General features: G+C 35.9%; 2 protein-coding genes across 3 annotated transcripts; both read left to right on the forward strand.

The window, feature by feature from the left end:
- Positions 1 to 758: 758 nt before the first annotated feature.
- Positions 759 to 9,089, forward strand: LOC113081471 (cytochrome P450 2J6-like). 2 transcript variants are annotated; one of them, XM_026253533.1, is made up of 10 exons: positions 759 to 876; positions 3,867 to 4,069; positions 4,150 to 4,312; positions 4,432 to 4,581; positions 5,403 to 5,563; positions 5,761 to 5,937; positions 7,184 to 7,322; positions 7,413 to 7,600; positions 7,676 to 7,817; positions 7,890 to 9,089. In XM_026253533.1, the coding sequence occupies exons 2-10, from the start codon at positions 3,872 to 3,874 to the stop codon at positions 8,075 to 8,077; spliced, it is 1,506 nt and encodes a 501-aa protein (XP_026109318.1). In that variant the 5' UTR covers positions 759 to 876; positions 3,867 to 3,871; the 3' UTR covers positions 8,078 to 9,089. The 2 variants fall into 2 exon arrangements, with proteins under 2 accessions (XP_026109318.1, XP_026109319.1); XM_026253534.1 differs by having other exon boundaries at positions 775 to 876; positions 3,839 to 4,069.
- A 3,965-nt stretch (positions 9,090 to 13,054) lies between these two features.
- On the forward strand, positions 13,055 to 19,421 carry LOC113081472 (cytochrome P450 2J6-like). Its single transcript, XM_026253536.1, has 10 exons — positions 13,055 to 13,229; positions 13,562 to 13,764; positions 13,836 to 13,998; positions 14,727 to 14,876; positions 15,016 to 15,176; positions 15,733 to 15,909; positions 16,077 to 16,215; positions 16,303 to 16,490; positions 18,460 to 18,601; positions 19,178 to 19,421. Exons 2-10 carry the CDS (start codon positions 13,567 to 13,569, stop codon positions 19,351 to 19,353), a joined length of 1,494 nt encoding a protein of 497 aa, XP_026109321.1. The 5' UTR covers positions 13,055 to 13,229; positions 13,562 to 13,566; the 3' UTR covers positions 19,354 to 19,421.
- The last annotated feature ends 878 nt before the right edge of the window (positions 19,422 to 20,299 follow it).

Genomic DNA, 20,299 nt, shown 5'->3' on the forward strand with positions numbered 1-20,299 from the left:
TGATTTTCTTGTTTGTGGTCTCAGACAAGTGCTCTTTTTAATCCTTAATATTGTTGCGTCCACTTGAAACCCATAGATGTGTGTAGGATGTAACAACTGATTTTTTTTTTTCAACTGAATTTTTTGATAAACATTATGCATGTGTTAGAATTATGAAATTTAGTATTGTCTTTTTCTGTTACGTCTGCCTGTTCCTGATTTTCCTTATATGGTTTTGTTGCTGTTCTGTTTAAGGTCATTAGTTAGTTTGCTTGTTAGTCATCATTAGGTAACTCCCATCACCTTTTTGGCCCTCGTCAGCTGCCCTATTTAAAGCCTCATTTCTGTTCAGTATACTGTCAGGAATTGATTATTACACGTCAGGCTGCTATCCTGCGTTATTGCGATTCATGTGGATTAAAGTTAAAGATTATACTTTGGATTATTTTTGTCTTCGTCTTCCTTGGAGTTCCGTAACAGCATGGTTTTACTGCGACTCAATTTATTGTGTCCTTGCTGAATAAAGCATTAACTTAAAGAAATTATTTACGTAACATTGCTCAGATTTGCAATGCATTATCTAGAGACTTTCATGACAAAAGTTATCAAAGAACCATGTGTAGCAGTCAATAATTCTTTCAAGCATGATAAATCAGTCAGTAGTTTATTAGGACCAGGACAATTTAAGAACTAAATTATATATATAAATATATAAATATATATATAAAAAAGTTTTTTCTGGACGGGCCGTAACCGGACACCCCGTGACGTCATCACAACACTTTTTCATAACACCACGTTTCATAACAGCATTCCGACGCCTGCCGTTTTTGTATGAGCAGCCGTACATTTATATTTCCACGACAGTTCATTGTTTGATCAATAAACGGCGTTCTCGTAAGTATTTTTATCTTGACCGACATCTATGCACTGTAGCGATCGTTTGCCATTAATGATGCTGCTCCTGTTAGTTGTGTTTGTTTAGTAACTCCGGAGAGTCCGACTTTTACTTAACATCAACTTAAGTTGTATTTTGTCAGATTCCCTGTCAGACTTTACTAACGTTACCTCCCATTAAAACAGATGGAAGCATAATTCGATAATGAAAAGTGCTAAATTAACTATCAGGTTTAGCTTTCAGCGTGATATTAATAAGGTGTGAGAGGCTTTATTGACATGTAGACCTACCCTCAGTGTTCGAACTATACCGTGTCCTTTGGGGGAGCCCACTTTTTTTTTTTTTTGGGGGGGGGGGGGGGGGGGGGTAGAGTTCGTGCACATGCGCATGCCTCAAATAAGGACTTACAACAGCTACAAGTGTATGCACTATTATACATTATCGACACGAGTGCCTCAAAAAAGGACTTATAATGACTTACAAAGCTACATAACAGCTACAATATGCACTATTATACTTTATCGACACAAATTGATAGGTCAGGAAGACAGCCTTGAATGATGTTGTGGTCTCCTCCATTAATTTAGACCTCAATTACTTTATTTGGCAGAATCGCCTTTTGCTTAGTTAATGCCACTTCAATGGCCATCTTGTGTGCAATGCTGTCCCTGTATTTATATATAATTTTTCGCGACTGGTTCTGAGCATTAACCATTAATCCACTCCTCAGACAAGTGCGTGCCAGGTACCTTTTCAGACAGAAGAAGGTTTTTTGCGTCCTTACAAGTTGTAACGAGTGGGAAAAAATGTGGCCCCTTTAAGAGCTGCGCGCTCCCTGTAAAACGGCATGCACTCTGTATGATAATGTATACAAGCGCGACTCGAATCGCCCATGTATGCGGGTAATCTCTGTTTGGAAATCATTTTGTTTTAATCTTGTTTGTTTTGTTTTGGTTACGCTGTGGACGGTGGAACATGGGACAGACAATTGCCCGAGTTCGATTGGAGAAATAAAACGCGAGTCGTTGTTAAATGTCAATCGCCTCCGTGAGTTTTGTCTGGCCTAATAACTTTGTGAGCTACCCATATTTTGTCCCCCTCTTGACACAACGCGTTACAAAGTGATGCACCCCAAGCTTCCATCCTTAACACACAGCCATGTATATTGGCTCTTCCAGTCTCTCCACTGCTGGCTGTTCCAGTTTAACGCGAGAGAGGACTCGAAGCAAGAAAGCAAGAGGGTTTAGGATCCCAGAGATTACTTTTCTTCAGCTTCATGCGTTTTCACGGTGGGCTTGGCTTGAGGTTTACCAGTGCTTTCAGCAGGTGAATCAGTCGTGCGTCATCACTACACAATTTCTTAATAAAACCAAAATTAATTGAACTACCTTGTTTTCTTTTTGCCCTAGCTATGATGCTATAACTGCATAATGGAAGGACTTTTGCGCACGATAAATGGCCTCCAACGTTTATTTTGTTTCTACGAACCTATGACATACTAACATGTGGAATTTGCAGCGCAGCGCCCCCACACCTTCTGTAATCTTAATTGAAGTTAATTAGGTTTTAATCGCCGTCATGCATGAATGAATAATATTTTGCCAGCATAATCACATTACAAAACTGAAATTGCACTTAAAAATATTCACATTGTCAGTATTTTTTGAGACCCCCCAAAATTTCAGATTTCTCGTTTTCAGGGGAGCCCATGTCTTATTAAGGGGAGCCGAGCTCCCCCTAGCTCCCCCGTAGTTCGCACTATGCCTACCCTACCCCAAACCTAGCCTTACAGTAGGATAAATACATTGTTGGTAGATCAGGATCATTATTTGTCAGAACACCAGAGTCAAAAGTCACTTTTACCCGCTGATAATGATAAAAGTTATTAAAGAATAAGTTCCAGAATGAATATTCTGTTATCATTTACTCACCTTCCACTTGTCCCAAACATGTAAGAGTTTCTTTCTTTCTTCTGTGAAACACAAAAGAAGAATTTTTGAAAAAATGTTAGTATCCAAAATACTATGGAAGTCAATGGTTTAATATAACATTTATAATGAATAAAATAACTTTAATGTGTTACATATTTTAGAAGCATGTCTGTCTTGTTCCAATGCAGATATTAAAGCAGCACTCCAAGCAACACACAATTTTGATGAATGAATTTCCATATTAATAAAAAATAAAACTTGATAATAAAATTAAGTAATCCATTTGAATAAAAAACTAATTAAAGTGATAGTTCACCCAAAAAAATAAAAAAGCTTTTTGTAATGTTTATTTGATATTTGTCTAATTTAATACAATAATGCACATTAATTATTGTTTGGGGGTGATTTCTCAGCTACATTTGATGAATAAATTGTGATTCATTGCAACATTATCTAATTAATTAGATAAAAAAAAATGTATCACTTGACAGCCCTTTTATTTATAATATATATATATATATATAAATATATAAATTCGTTTTAATTAATATTTTTCCTTTTTCATTGTAATTTTCGTTTTAGTATTTTAGTAAGTTTTAGTAACTGTTTTACTATTAATTGCCTCCCTTTTTTAGTTGTTTATAAATATTTATTGATAGTTTTAATAAATGAAACTACATAAGTATACATGTACTGTTTGGGGTTGGTAAGATGTTTGTATTAAGGTTTTTAAAAAAACTGTGTTCTGCTCACTAATGCTGCATATATTTCTGAAAAATACAGTAATAAAGTGAAACACTATTACAATTTCAAATAACAATAATAATAATGTTTTGTATTGGCATAGATTTTAAAATGTAATTTATTCCTATGATACAAATCAGAATTTTCATCATCATTCCTCCAGTCTTCAGTGTCACATGATCCTTCAGAAATCATTCTAATATGATAATTTGCTCAAGAAACATTTCTTATTACTATCAACATTGAAAACATTTGAGCTACTTTATATGTGTGCTGTCTTTTTAAGCTGTGAAAAAACCCGTGTCTTGTCTCAGTAAGCATGGCGTCAGTGCTGTCACAGCTGATGGGGCAGTGGATGGATGTTCAGGGTCTCCTGATATTTCTGTGTGTGCTTCTGCTGGTGAAACACCTGCGAGATGTTCTTACAAACAACATGCCGCCAGGACCTTTCCCTCTGCCTTTGATTGGAAATTTACTGAATGTAGGCTTTAGTGATCCAATGGGCTCCTTTCAGAGGGTAATTCACATCCTGTATGGCAAAAACAAATATGTCTAATGATTTTGTGTGAATGTATAATGTGTACGGATCATGTTTAGATTGCTGAGAGGTATGGAGATGTGAGCACATTGTATCTGGGAAACAAACCGTGCATCCTGCTCACTGGATACGAGAGTTTCAAAGAGGCGTTTGTGGAGCAGGCGGACATTTTCCCAGACCGGCCGTACTTCCCTGTGAATGACAGGATAAGTAAAGGGAAAGGTACAGATGCAGAAAGAGCTATATTGCAGCAATCAGATTCAATACTGGCAAAATCATAAACATAACATGTCATTTTCATTGTAAATTGATCTTTTGCCCCCTTCATTCTGCTCATGTAGGTCTGTTTATGTCCAGTGGGCACATGTGGCGTCATCAGAGGCGTTTTGCTCTGGCAACACTTAAATACTTTGGTGTGGGGAAGAAAACTCTAGAAAACTTCATCCTGCAGGAGTGTCGCTTTCTCTGTGACTCTATACAGACTGAACGAGGTCAGAGAGCAACATTTTAGCATCAAACATCCTTTCTTCTCCTTCTCAAACAAGATTTGTTGTCATTCTTTTACCAAAACTCCAGAAAATCTAAATAAAATGACGATGAAATGTGTCAAAACCAGAATACAGTTTTCATAATCTTTTCATATCTTGAAGGGATGAATGTTTGTACTGTCGTGTACAGGCCACCGTCTGCAAGTGCAAGTGTCTTTTGAAGGTCATACTGTACATCTAGGAAACCACACCAGAGCTCATCTTTCCTTAATTAAATTTTTATGGATTTTTTTTTTTATTTAAAAAAATATTGTGAGATCCAAAAGTCTGAGACCACACTGAAAATCCAGCATTTTTTTTTGTAACTGTAAATAAACAGAACATTTCAGTATTTTAATGTTTGAATAATGATAAATAAACAAAAAGTGTAGTGATCATAAAATGAATAAAAACACAATAATGTAATAATAATTATTAAAATAAAAAACGTAATCTTAAATAAATTAATAAGTAATAATTTAAGAATAATAAATGAACAAAAAACAAAATGTAATGACGATACATAAATGAATAAATAAGTAATTTATTAGTAGTAAATAAAAATGAAAAATGTAATCAAATTTAATTAATGAATAAACAATAATTAAATAATAACAAATATATGAAAATGTTTTAATAAATAAAGAAAATATATAAACAATTTAGTAGTGAAAAATAAGTGTGTACAAATCTGCAATAATTTTTTTAGCAAAAATATGGCAGCATTTGAATAAAAGCATATTCCCGTCTTAACATCGTTTTCTTTTTTTTTCTTGTTTTTCTAGGTTTGCCCTTCGACCCTCAGCATTTTGTGACCGATGCAGTGGCTAATATAATCTGTGGGTTGGTGTTTGGTCACAGGTTTGAGTATGATGACCATAAATTTCATCTGATGCAGAAGTATTTAGATGACTTATTACAGCTTCCCATCTCAAACTGGGGTCGGGTACGAAATCAGCCTGCTATCACAAGATTAATAAAAAAAAACTAACTAAAAAGTTAAATGAAACTAGTTAAACTGAAATGAATTTGGCTTTATTGACCAGTGCTTTGCTAAAACATCAGTTTCATTCATGTAACTATAGTTATTAAAAGCACTGCATTGTTTGAACATATGTTTGTCCTTTATTTGTCTCTTTCCAGTTGTATAATCAGTTTCCCACCCTCATGTCGATGCTGCCAGGAAAACATCAGACGGCATTCGCCAGCATACCTAAGCTTCAGCCCTTCCTGCAGGAGGAAATCAGAAAACACAAGGAAGATAGAGACCCGTCCAACCCCAGAGACTACATCGACTGTTACCTGGAGGAGATTGAGAAGGTAGCGTTGTCTTTAAGAATATACCCATTATTGGTAGTCGGGATTTGGGACATGGGTTCGCAAATCCCATGTAAATATTCATGTCTGTCCTAGAGAGAAAGATGCTTTTTTCCCCCTGTAATGGTGTAGTTACAGCATTCATATGTGGCTTAGTGGAACAATAACTAGCAGAAACCTAGTTTGGTCACTATTTCCAAATTCTGCTTTTTTTTCATCTTCGAAACACAATTAGAGATATTTTGGATGAAAACCAGGATGCTTTTTACAGAGATGTGGAGAGAAACAGAGGAGACGGATTGTTGAATAAAGTCGTTATTTTTGTTTTCTTTGTGTACAAGAAGTACTCTCATCATTTCATAATGTTACGGTTGAACACTGATGGCAGATGGACTATTCTGACGACGTCTTCCATACTTTTCTGGACTTTGACCGCGTAACTTACTTGGCAGTCTATGGGACAGTAAAAGCCTCCCGGTTTTCATACCAAAAATCTTAAATTGTGTTCCGAAGGCAAACAAAGCTTTTACGTAGCTTGCGCATTAATCATTGGCCAATATATCTTGTGCACCCCTACTTTTACGGTTTTAGAACGACATGGGAGTAAGTGATTAATGACAAATTTTTTCATTTTTCATTTTGGAGTGGAGTATCCCTTTAAAACATCACCACTCGTTTACGAGAGTACCATTACATGCGCGTGTGTAGCTGCCAATCACAGGAGCCGACTGTACATAAAACAATCTTCATAAACATGTCTGAAGATTTTGACCGAAATTTCTAGAATATACCAAAAAATCCTGGAAAGTCCCAAATTTCTGGAATATTTCCTAAATTTACTGGATATTTTCCACCTTTTTGCAATCCTAGTTTGAAACAACATGAGGGTGAATAATTAATGACAGAATTTTTGGGTGAACTATCCCTTTAATATGCATTAAACAGAAAACGCTGTACTTATTGAAAAAACTAGTTCGTTATTTACCCTTGTAAGATCACCATTTACGTTTAGCTGTGTTTTTTGTAACCCCAAAAATCCACTCAAAACACTTTCTCGTCAGATATTTGCAGATCGAGTCGTAGGTGACCTATTTTGATCTCGAAAAAGTTCATTTTTAAAGAAAGGTGAAAAGTTTGCATCTATGTATGTATATATATATATTTCTTTATATTTTGAAATGTTCAGATATATCTGAAAATTACGTTTTTTTCTGTATGTGAATTGTTTTCTGTATTTCATCCATTCCAGTGTAAGGACATTGAGGCGGAGTTCACTGAGGAAAACCTGATGTTTTGTGTGGTGGATCTGTTTGGAGCAGGAACAGAAACCACCGCTAACACACTCCGATGGGCTTTACTCTTCATGGTCAAGTACCCAGAAGTACAAGGTGGGAATGTCAGTCAATCAAACATGTCACTTCTGTTGTTTGTCTTTAAAAACTGCTGTCAGCATGTTCTTGTTGGATATTTTCTGTCAGAGAAAGTCCAGTCTGAGATTGATCAGGTGATTGGACAGACACGCCAACCAATGATGGATGACCGGACGAATCTACCGTACACCTACGCAGTGATCCATGAAATTCAGAGGTTCGCTAACATTGTTACCTTTACGCCTCCCAGAGTGGCCAACAAGGACACAACAGTAGGAGGACGTCTCATCCCGAAGGTCATTTTATTTTTGTATTATGTACCATACAGCATTTACGTGAATGAATCTATAACTTCTGTTTGATTGTTACAGGGTGTGTTAGTGTTGCCGTTGCTTAAGTCGATCCTGCAGGATAAGAATGAATACAGCACCCCCTATGAATTCAATCCTGCTCACTTTCTGGATGAAAATGGCAAATTTTTGAAGAAAGACAGTTTCATCCCTTTTTCAATAGGTAGGTCATGTCCATACAGCTGTAGTACGGTGAGTTTACTCTGAGTTTACTGATGCAGACCCTGATTTCCAGGTAAGAGGATGTGTCCAGGTGAGCAGCTCGCTCGTATGGAGCTCTTCCTCTTCTTCACGTCTCTGATGCAGTGTTTCACCTTCCTGCCTCTTGAAGGACGAATGTTGAGTCTGAAAGGAACTATAGGCGTCTTGGCTTGTCCTGAACCCTTCCAGATACGTGCTGTGCCTCGACAGTGTAGATTATAATCACTCAAAATTTAGCTCTGCTCCAGAATCATGTTCAAACACCAGTGTTCATTATATAGCTTTACAGTCACTTTGAATAAAATAACCCCCCCCCCCCCCAAAAGGTTCTTTCCTCTCGCAGAATTTTTGCAGGAAATTTGACAATGTCATTTAGAGCCACTCCTAACAATTTAGGATTTTAATTAATCAGAATGTTTTGCAGACAAACTAAATCTTTTGCATATCGATCACTGATCCTCTAAACTCAAACGTTCTTAGAGATTATGATTATTTACATTTATCTTAATTCTATTTTGTACAGTCTTTGGATTTTAAGTAAAAACATTCTAAATTTAATCAATATTAAATTTATGCATTTAGCAGACGCTTTTATCCGAAGCAACTTACAGTGTATTCAGGCTATCAATTTTTACCTATCATGTGTTCCCGGGGAATCCATCCCCCAATCTTGGGCTTGATAGTGCAATGCTCTACCAATTGAGCTACAGGAACACTATGAATATCAACTCAAAGACAACATAACAATAATTAATAAATATATATCTGTTACGTCCCATGTTATTTGTTTGGAGTTTATTTTGTTCGGCTGGTTTGGTCTGGTATTAGACGGGGAAGAGAACAGAACAGCTGAGATATCACGTGATATACATGTGCTACACTGAGTTATCAATTGTGTCTAGAACACTAGTTTAGTCACCTGTGCCACTGTTTGTATTTTTCGTTTTGTTAGTAAGAGTAGTTTATTGGGGGCGTCTTGGACGCTGAAGATCTTTTGTTTTTTGTCTCTTTTGTAAATTTAGTCACTATATATATTGTTCAGATTTTTTCTAGGAAGATTGGTTTTTGGTTTTACTTCTTTCTTTGATTTGGCACGGTCTAGTTCTTTTCTCTTTACCCTTGTTTCTATTGTGAACCTTTTTCTTTGGTTTGCAAAAATGGTTTATATAATTACTTTGAGGTGTCGTTGTCATATTGATTCTCATTGTAATAAACTATCATCTTTCTTAAACTAGATTTGTTTGTGTGTGTGTGTGTGAGGTCAGGTGTTCCAGTACGTGTTCAATGTTTTTAGTGTTGCACGCCTTATTTCCTCTAAAAGACTAAAAAGGGTTTGTAACATATCTCAGATTTTTTAATGAATAAAATATTAATTACATTCAATAGACATGACTAAGAAGCATATCTGGACGATATTGTGGTAAGTTCTGACTGGAGTAGTCATTTGGATCAAGGGATTGTCAGCAGGCATTTGATAATGCAATGGCTCTGTTGATGAATGTTTTGACAGCCCCAAATTTTCATACTCTGTTAGGGGCCAGTCGTGGCCTAATAGGGCGCAATCGTAGCCTTGTTAGGGGGCAGTTGTGACCTAATTAGGGGACAGTGGTGGCCCAATGGTTAGAGAGTTGAAGGATGATGAAAGAGACATTGAACATCCAGTCTTTTCTCAAAGAAGTTTAATTACCATCAAAGAAAATCTACTAAGCGTTGAGCTTGATTTTGGCAATTTTGCATTTTGAAGTTTTTTTTTTTTTTTTTTTAGTAGTGGCCATTCGATTAACTGACCACAATCCTTGAGTGTTTTTTACAGCAGAGTACAGCATCCCTTTTTGTGAGTAGGTATATTGTCTTTATTCTATAATATTACTAAACTGACAGTACGTTTACAGGCCCACACAACTCATAAGTATCTTCATAGGATGATAATACTGCAGTTCTGTGGCTCATGAATATTAACTAGGTTACATGACATTCTAGGAAAGGCCCATGATCATTAAATAAGATCAGTTCACAAGTAATTGTCTGATTACCACTCTGTGACTTTTGACAAAACCAACAAACCATTGAAAGTCAAGTAAACATTGGCAGCGATCTAGGCCATTACCTCTGCATATGTCTCTGGTGATGAACAAACACTTGGGCATAAAAATTCATCACTGACAGAACGAGGTGAAGGGTGTAATTTCACTTCTTGGTGCTAATGGCTTTTTCAGACACAGACCCCACAGTGAGACCTCAATGTATTTTCTGACATGGTGCATGATCTCTGAAAATGTGAAATTGGCTTTGAGTTTAAAGCAATAAAAAATACAATTTGTTAAGAATTCACTCCGCTTCAGGCCATAGAAGCAGATGAGTTTGGTTATTCATGAGAACAGATTTGGAGAAAATTAGCATTACATCACTTGCTCACCAATGGATCCTCTGCAGTGAATGGGTGCCGTCAGAGTGAGAGTCCAAACAGCTGATAAAAGCATCACATTAATCCACAAGTAATCCACAGCTCTCCAGTCCATCATTTAATGTCTCATGAAGCAAAAACAAAAAACAAAAAAACACGCATGTTTGTAAGAAACAAATCCATTATCAAACAATTATAACTTTAAGATGTCACTTCTGGTCAAAGTAAATGGTGCTTGATGTGTGCATATTTTTCTCCTTATTCACATGAGAAGACTTTTTCACTGGAGAAAGCTATATTATGGATGGAGAAGATGCATTTGTTATAAACGAAGCTTTTCAGGATCAATACATTTCACAAGACATTAATTGATGGACTGGAGTTGTGTGAATTACTTTTAGATTTTTGTGTTGTATTTAACAGCTGTTTGGACTCTCATTCTGATGGCACCCATTCACTAGTATCCATTGGTGAGCAAGAGATGCAATGCTAAATTTCTCCAAACATATTTCGGTACCTGATGGCGAGTTAATATTGAGCAAATTAAACATTTTGGTTGAACTATTCCTTTAAGAACTGATGGTGCACATTTCTAATGTAATGGTCTATTTTGTTTTCAATAAGTATTGCAGTGTTGCTAATATAAAATTATCCAAGATGCTTAAATGTGGCTTAATTATGTTGATGGCATGTATCGCTTATAGTTCTTAATATATCATCAAATTTGTTTTTGATCATAAAATCTCACCTTGTGCAGTGGCCACATCAACAGAGATGTTGTGCTCTGTCAACTACTTTAGTTTTGGGAATAAAACTCTGGAAAACTTCATCCTGAAGTAGTTGCTTTCTCTGTGACTCTCTACAGACTGAATAAGGTTAATGAGCATCAGAAGACTTATTTACAGTGTTGGGGGTAACGCATTACAAGTCACGCAAATTACGTAATCAGAATACCGTACTTTTTTCAAGTTAAAGTAACGCATTACTTTTTAATTTACAAGAAAATATCTAGGTTACTTTTTTCATTCACTGTTTTTCAGAATTCATTGATTATATAAAATCAGTGGATAATATAATAAAACATAATAACAGTGAAGGTTGATTTAACTTTTAACTATATAGTTATCTGCATGTCTCATCCATGAGTATGCAATGATGGAGAACAAGCTTTTGGGGGTGTTGTAGATCCCCAAAGATCAGAAAAAAGTCTTACAAATTTGGAACAGCATGGGTGAGTAAATTATGACAGATTTTTGATTTTTGGGTGGACTTTCCCTTTCAGTGGACTAAACAAAAACATCTGTTGAGCTAGTAACACCACCTAGTGGATAAGATGATTACAGAAAAAAAAAAACAGTTTCAAATGGTCACAATGTTTTGGCAATATTACACATTTACTTTAAGAGTGTCTTCAAAAAGTGATTTGTTGAAAATAAATAAAAAAGAAAGCCTGTACAAATAATTTAATTCTAATTTTTAATCATGCATTTTAATCTGAAATTTCTGCCAGTTTCAGTACATTTACTGTAGCTATTTTAACATATTAAACCTGCAAATTAAAGTATTACCCACTTATTTTCTGCCCATGCAAAATAAATGTTGTTACTTCATTACACTAAGATGAAAGGAAACACTGGGATTTTTTTTAAACACTCAGGCATTAGTGTAATTATCACAGTAGGCCTATGTTTCTGTTATATATACTGTATGTATATATATATATATATATATATATATATATATATATATATATATATATATATATATATATATATATATATATTCTTTTTTTTCTTTTTTTTGAAGAATAGAATTAGAATAGAGAGTGCAAAAGTTAGAGCATCAAATAATAATACTGCTATTTGATGCATTTTTTATGATTCATATAGTGTGATATAATGAAAATAAGAGGTGTAGATTACTAATCTAACATCACTGACCACAAATCTGCTGTTCCACCTCAAACCAAAGTTGAGATCTTATGACTGTGGAGGTCATTGCAATACAATCAACACTTTGTGAAAGCAGTCTGAGATTATGTATAATTGCAGACATGTTGCTTGGCCATCAGAACATGGCTAGTCTGTTACCATTAAGCATTGTTGTGCTGATGCAATTTACGCAAATGGTATTAAATGGCCTAATCTGTAAAGAAAACATTCATTACACTATCAGTATTCATGTTCTTTGCCATAAACGTGACCCATATATTAAATGTTGATGTTGCAGATGTTGAATGAATAACTTGTGATATGTAAATATTTCTAAATTCCGTGGGAATCGTTAGAACGGTCTGCTGTTATTGTAGTAGCTAGGCCTAACCAACGCGAATTCTTGTCTGGAGCGTCAGATTGCCATCAGGAAATGTGAAAACCAGAAACATTCGAGAAAAAACAAAAAAACAAAAAACATTTTTGTTGTGTGAATTAAAATTTGTGATATGTAAATATTCATTAGTTCCGCGGGAAATGTTCGAGCCCGAGGTCTGTTGTTTTACAGTAGGATAACCAACGCGACTTCTTTATTGGCGTCAATGTCGTCAGGTGAAAATTAGAAAAATATGTTTTTTATATATATAAAAAGCTATTTTTTTAAGAGTTCTCATCTTTATTTCTTTTTATTGATGAAGTGGTTGAACATTATAATAAACTTTAACAATTTAGTTAACATATAAAAGTCCGTTAAAAAAATTCAAACTAGCTCAACTCAGACGTCATAGATCACACGTGTATACCAAAACGAATCAAAGTAGCGAAGCGATTTGGCGCTTAAAAGTGAATTGTGTTGATTGAGAAGCTTCGGTTCAGTAAAATCCGAAGAAGAAGAAGAAGAGAAGAAGCTTTGGCGTTGTTAATATTTCTGGGTATCAGACACTGCAGAGCATCTACAATGCATATGCACTAAATTGCCATGTTTTCTTCAGGTTTACTGATGAAATTCGGACACAAAAAAGTCTGGTTTGAACTCTGGGTAAGTAGCACAACATTTCCCCTTCTTTTAATATTTTGCATTTCCTTTGCAATAGTATATTGTGGAGTATAAAACAATACAACACTTTTAAACCTTTGTGGTTATGCCCAGCCAATGTGTATATATTACTAGTTAATGAGCCTAAACTCGAATTAAAGGTTGTGAAATGCTAGTGAAAAATATTAAAGTGTGTTTTACAGAACAATTGAGAAGTGCATGCAGCATTTGAACACAGATGATTTCTATCTGATTTATTGACATTCAGACATGTGTGGTCACAGATGAATTGTGAATTGTCTAAACTGTGTATATAAGTACTCTTCCTGTCTCAGTAAGCATGGCGTCAGTGCTGTCACAGCTGATGGGGCAGTGGATGAATGTTCAGGGTCTCCTGATATTTCTCTGTCTTCTTCTGCTGGTGAAACACCTGCGAGATGTTCTTACAAACAACATGCCGCCAGGACCTTTCCCTCTGCCTTTGTTTGGAAATTTACTGAATATAGGCTTTAGTGATCCAATGGAATTTTTTCTGAAGGTAAGTTACATGAAGAGCAGAAATGATTTGCCTACTACAGTTGCGTACGTTACAAGATAACATCTTGGTAGACTGCTGAGAGGTATGGAGATGTGAGCATACTGTATCTGGGAAACAAACCGTGCATCCTGCTCACTGGATACGAGAGTTTCAAAGAGGCGTTTGTGGAGCAGGCGGACATCTTCACAGACCGGCCGTACTTCCCTGTGAATGACAGGATCTGTAAAGGGAAAGGTAGAGGAACACAGTACATGCACCAAAAACATCGCTATGAATAACACCATTTACACTTTAAAATGGTCATAAGTATAACATTGTTAAAACCGTTGCCAACTCAAACTGTGCATCAGTTCAGCTTTTTGTAGAACATCAAGAAACCTTTCTTAATTCTGCTTTCATTCAAGATGTTAATATGGATTCACATTTCAGACAATGTTTATTTTGCTCTATTAATAAAATAGGTTGGACATAAGCTGTTAACTGCTCCAGTGCTGTCAGTAAAATGACCTTTTGCAGTGGCTACAATAACAAGCAACATCAATAACTATCTGTAAATCGTTACAGTGATTCTGGATTTCTAATTTGACATGAGAAATTGAATTTTCTCGTCTTTTCACAATTCGAAGCTCCCTGTATTGAAACTATGTGCTTTAAAATGTTTCACTTAGAAATGCTTGGAAGACACCCACATTTATCAACACAACTGACCACATTTACATGCCGACATTTGATGTTCATACACTTGGTGTAGGATCTTTTAAGGTTTTTTTGACCAAATGTTTGTATGACGGATTTCAGCACAGATTGATTTGTCTCTGTCAGAGTGTAATGCAGCTTTGCAAAGCTACGCAAAAATATCAGACCCAACAGCAAATTTGCAGGCCATGAGTAATTGTTGTTACCAATTTCACTTCTAAAAAGGGCTGTACACTTCAGTTGTCGTTTTATCCTTTTATATGTAGGTTTGATCTTCTCTAGTGGACACATGTGGCATCATCAGAGGCGTTTTGCTCTGGCAACACTTAAGTACTTTGGTGTTGGCAAGAAAACTCTAGAATATTCCATCCTGCAAGAGTGTGGCTTTGTCTGTAGTGCTTTGCAAACCAAGCAAGGTTAGTGAGCACCAATTCTGCTTCACTTCATCCATCTCAGCAGGCTTCGAGTTCATAATGCGCTCTACAGGCAATGATTTGAAAGTAGTTCAAAGTAGATTGCAGCCTTAACTATTCTTTCTCTCATTTGCTTTCCAAGGTTTGCCATTCAACCCTCATTACCTCTTGACCTACGCAGTGGGTAATATAATATGCAGCCTGGTTTTTGGCTACAAGTTTGAGTATAACAACCTTCATTTTCATGAGCTGTTGCAATATTCAGATGAAATCTTTAAGCTGCCCGTCAATATCTGGGGTCGGGTATGGGACCAAATTTACTGTAACTATCCATTTTCACTGTAATGATAATGCATTCGCACAGTTATTGAAGGGATCGTTGACCCAAGAAAATGAAAATTTTGATATTTACTTATCCTCAAGTTTCTTTCTTCTCTTGAACACAGGATATTTTGAAGAATGTGGGTAACCAAACTGTTTCTGGGCCCCAGTGACTTCCATAGGATTTAATTTTTCCAAACTATGGATCTCAATTGGACCAACAACTGTTTGGTTGCACACTTTTTAAAAAGATCTAATTTATTTAACAGAAGAATTTATTTAAACTAAAATAACACTGTATTTCATAACTTCGTGTTAGTGTTCATAATACAACTGAAGAAGCAATGACAAATTTGACGTTTTTCTCACTTCTGACCAAAGTAAATGATCTCTTGACATTTTTTGCCTTAATTTGGTTAAGACATAGAAACACAGTTGGTGTTTTTTTTTTTTTTTCTGTTGGGTGTTGAGAAAATGGGAATGCAAAAAAAAAAATGCAATTTGCAAAGGCATATCTTGTTTGTTTGTCCCTCAACAGTTCTACAACTCCTTTCCCGCTCTGATGTCCCTGCTGCCAGGAAAGCACCAGACTGCATTTGCCAACCTGTCCAAGCTTAAGCTCTTTTTTAAGGAGGAAGTCAGGAAGCACAAAGAGGACAGAAACCCATCCAATCCTAGAGACTACATTGACTGTTATCTGGATGAAATTGAAAAGGTATTTGATTTGAGCAGATCCTTGCATAATGATAATGCAAACATTTTAAGCCTTTTTTTTTTTTTTTTTACACATGATTTGTAGCACGCTCTACTGTAGGAATCCTTGTTTAACCCTTCTTTCTGTCAACGGTTGCATCCTCTTGCTCATCTTTCCATTGTTCCCAGTGTAAGGACAGTGAGGCTGAATTCACAGAAGAAAATCTGATACACTGTGTGTTGGATCTGTTTGGAGCAGGAACAGAAAGTACTGCTAAATCTCTTTGCTGGGCTGTGCTCTACATGGCCAAGTATCCAGAAGTGCAAGGTGGCCCGCTCCACTCCTATTACGGTCTGCTTGTTAGGCAAATGTGTATATGCATGTCCACCTACTCTGCACATTTCCTTTACATAGAGAGAGTCCAGTCTGAGATTGATCAGGTGATTGGACGGACTCGTCAGCCATTGATGGAAGACAGGGCACATCTGCCGTACACCTACGCAGTGATCCATGAGATTCAGAGGTTCGCAAATGTTCTTGCTTTTATTCCACCAAGAGTTGCCAGCAAAGACACCACAGTAGCAGGATGTCTCATACCAAAGGTAAGTAGTGTTCGTGTGGTTTTGTGTGTGTGTGTATATATAGATATATATATAGAGAGAGAGAGAGAGAGATATTAGAGGTGGGCATAGATTCATTTTTTTAATCTAGATTAATCTCACTGTGATCTTGAAATTAATCTAGATTAAAATGGCTCATTCAAATTCTGCCGTCGGCATTCAGAATATGGACTGCATACACACTGCAGACGGATTATGTGTGAAACCGGCGTAGCCGGGGTCAGCGGGGACCCGGTGAAGGTTGTACCAGTGGGCCCTGTTTGAAATTGTCTAATTTGTATGTTTATTTTTATTTATTTGTGCTATTTACACAATGTTTAAGTTTTTTTTTCAAGTTTGTAGGTGTCAAGGTACAGAAACTAAATAATTAAATGTAAAAAAAGCACTGGATAGTATTCAATGTAAAAATGAAATATACAATCAAACCTACATTTATTCAGACACCTTCAACATTTCTCACATTACAGTTTTGCTATATATATATATATATATATATATATATATATATATTATATCAAAAAATATATCTGGTGTCTGAATAATTTTTGGTTTGACTGATAAAACTACAAAGTAGTCAAGAGCAGTAAGTGATTTTCATTTTCTTGGATTAACATTACAGCAGCCAGTAGCTAAATTAGGCGCGGTTCCTTTAAGAGACCATGAACGCATCCAGTATAATACACATCCATTCCATTTTTCCCTCAACTGTTTACTTTCACTTAAGAAATAACAGACAGTTTTTTCGAGCATAATTTCCAAGGTGGATATTTTGACATGTTTCGTATGTATTTGTCGACACAAGAGCAAAAATAACCAAATTCGATGTTCAAGCGTTTTGATCAAAAAACTTGAAAACGCTTATTTTTAGCGTCTCGAGCACTGATCTATAATAGAGAACTGGATTGCTCATGACGTCATTAAAGTGAAGCCGCCGCGCCGCCATATTGGTAATCCCTAGTGTGCGAAAACGTTCCATTGAATTAATAGGAATTTGTATGATTTTAATGAGAAAACATCACCTAACAAGTCAGTGTTTATAAATATGAAGTATCACTGTACGTTATTACAATGCGAACACCCTAGGCATGTAAACGGTTATTTTTTAAATGTCGGGAATTTCCCCTAATTATTAAAAAGATATGTTCATTACAGTAGTGAGCATCATGAACATGATAAACATCAGACGGACACGACCTCAACACATATAACAAACTACAAAGTGTTCGTTCTGAAATCTGAATTTATTCAGAGAAATAACTGACTATATACAGTACGGATTTAAGAAATAAATACAAAGCTTTATTTCCCAGATAGTAAATTAAATTTAAATTTTTTCATTATAGAGAAATATCAACAACATAATTGTATAATTTATTGTAATATATTAAAATCCATTTCTGATACGAATACGTTCGTTTAATAATTCCTGAATAACTTTGTTCATTAAGAAATAAGCCATTTTTGTGTTTGATCAGTTAACGTTACCTGTGTCATCAGCAAGCAGCAGACACACCCACCTACACGATTTAAATATGTCGCTTATCCTGTCCCAAAAACCGTAAACACTGCAGATAACATCTGAAGTAAACATTACTTAATTATACATAACATAAAAACGAGTCCCGTTTGACTGATCAGCTTCAAATCGAGTTATTTTAGGACAGCGGTTTGAATTTAACTCAATGGTGCTGGTTCAGTGTCGCTGTCCGTTAGGCTGGCCTCAACCAGTCGGTTATATAAAATATCAAGGTGAAAGTCATCATAGTTTGACCCAGCTCCCAACCCAACGTTGAGAATAGATTAACGGCGATATTTTTTTTTATCGCCCGATAAGAGTCTCGCGTTAACGCAGCACGTTAACTGCGATAACGGCCCACCACTAATAGATAAATAGATATATCTATCTTTCTGTAAACCAACCTTTTAATTCTTATGTTTTGTCCTATGACAGGGTGTGATGGTGCTGCCAATGCTGAAGCCAATCCTGGAGGACAAGAATGAATATTGCACTCCATATGAATTCAATCCTGCTCACTTTCTGGATGAAAATGGCAAATTTTTGAAGAGAGAAAATTTCATTCCCTTTTCAATAGGTAGGTAATGATGAGGAACTAAAACAAATATATTCACACAAACACTACACAAAAGGTTTTGTTTGGTAATTGTTTCCCATTAGGTCTCTTATGCTCCACTAAGACTGCATTTATTTCACAGTTATATTGTGAAATATTGTTACAATTTAAAATAGCTGGGTTTTTTTATTTGAATACATTTTCTGCATCTTTCCTCCAGTCTTCAGTGTCCCATGATCCTTCAGAAATCATTCTAACATGCTGATTTGCTGCTTAAAATACCTTTATTATTATTATCAATAGTTGTGCTACTTAATATTTTTGTGGAAACTGATAAAAAAATTTTTCCTACTTTGGTATCGAACAGCATTTATTTGAATAAGACCTCTTGTCACATTTATAGTTGTTTTTACTATCATTTTTGATCAATTTCATGCATTCTTGATGAATGGAAGTGTTATTTCAATAATATATTAATCAACCCAAACTTTTGAATAGTAGTGTGTATATAAACGACTTAGTCTAATTTTAGCATACACCGTATACCTAATCAATCAAGTAGAGAACAGGTTTACTGATGCAGACCCTGATTTCCAGGTAAGAGGATGTGTCCAGGTGAGCAGCTCGCTTGTATGGAGCTCTTCCTCTTCTTTATCTCTCTGATGCAGCATTTTACATTCCTGCCACCTGAGGGAGAAACCCTGAGTCTCAAAAGGACAGTTGCCATTGCTTCTGCTCCTGAACCCTTCCAAATTCGTGCTATGCCTCGATAGTGCCACACGATTGCTATCTAAAATAAAATAAAAAATCTGCTCAATAAAGCACACTGCTGAAGCACAAATACGGTAAGCATTTGTTACTTTTTGCTAACATAAAACACAGTTCAATTCAAGTTTATTTGTATAGCGCTTTTTACAATACGAATCGTTACAAAGCAACTTTACAGAAAATTGTTTCTACAATATTTAGTAGTAGCTTATGGTGGTGACTGTCAGTTTGTGCACGTTTGACAGGATTTTTAGAAAAAATTAATACAAGACGTAGTCAGCCAGACGATGAACACTATTAATATTATTAATTAATAATTGTTATATGATGCAGTCACACTTGTAGCAATAATTGTTAGTTCTGTTTGTTGATTCAGGGTTACCATCATCTGGGGACTGGGTCCTCTGAGGGTCAGCATCATCTCTTCTCAGGGGTTCTGGATCCAGACTGGAGCTTGTGTACATCCTAGTTAAAACATAGAAACAAAATAGATACATCTTTAGCATAGCTGCTGATCCAACAAACTAAAATTAGTTTAACCCAAGCTAATGAATAAAAGTGCACATTTGAGCAGATGCAACTACACTCACAATTTAAGAGATACGTTATTCGAATGCTTGGTGAAAGAGATGTGTTTTTAATCTAGATTTAAACAGAGAGAGTGTGTCTGAACCCCGAACATTATCAGGAAGGCTATTCCAGAGTTTGGGAGCCAAATGTGAGAAAGCGCTACCTCCTTTAGTGGACTTTGCAATCCTAGGAACGACCAAAAGTCCAGCGTTTTGTGACCTTAGGGTGCGTGATGGGTTGTTGCGTGGTAGAAGGCTAGTTAGGTACGCTGGAGCTAAACCATTTAGTGCCTTATAGGTAAGTAATGATAGTTTGTAACTGATACGGAACTTAATAGGTAGCCAGTGCAGAGACTGTAAAATTGGGGTAATATGATCATAT

Source organism: Carassius auratus, unplaced genomic scaffold, assembly GCF_003368295.1.
Source record: "Carassius auratus strain Wakin unplaced genomic scaffold, ASM336829v1 scaf_tig00034482, whole genome shotgun sequence".
Classification (NCBI taxonomy): Eukaryota; Metazoa; Chordata; class Actinopteri; order Cypriniformes; family Cyprinidae; genus Carassius; species Carassius auratus.

Excerpts from the sequence above, each read along its gene's own strand:
- LOC113081472 (XM_026253536.1), top strand. The coding sequence starts at position 13,567 with ATGGCGTCAGTGCTGTCACAGCTGATGGGGCAGTGGATGAATGTTCAG. Across the intron at positions 13,999-14,726 it reads CAGGATCTGTAAAGGGAAAG|GTTTGATCTTCTCTAGTGGA; the intron begins GTAGAGGAACAC and ends TTTTATATGTAG. Across the intron at positions 18,602-19,177 it reads TTTCATTCCCTTTTCAATAG|GTAAGAGGATGTGTCCAGGT; the intron begins GTAGGTAATGAT and ends CCTGATTTCCAG.
- LOC113081471 (XM_026253533.1), top strand. The coding sequence starts at position 3,872 with ATGGCGTCAGTGCTGTCACAGCTGATGGGGCAGTGGATGGATGTTCAG. Across the intron at positions 4,313-4,431 it reads CAGGATAAGTAAAGGGAAAG|GTCTGTTTATGTCCAGTGGG; the intron begins GTACAGATGCAG and ends CTGCTCATGTAG. Across the intron at positions 7,323-7,412 it reads CAAGTACCCAGAAGTACAAG|AGAAAGTCCAGTCTGAGATT; the intron begins GTGGGAATGTCA and ends ATTTTCTGTCAG.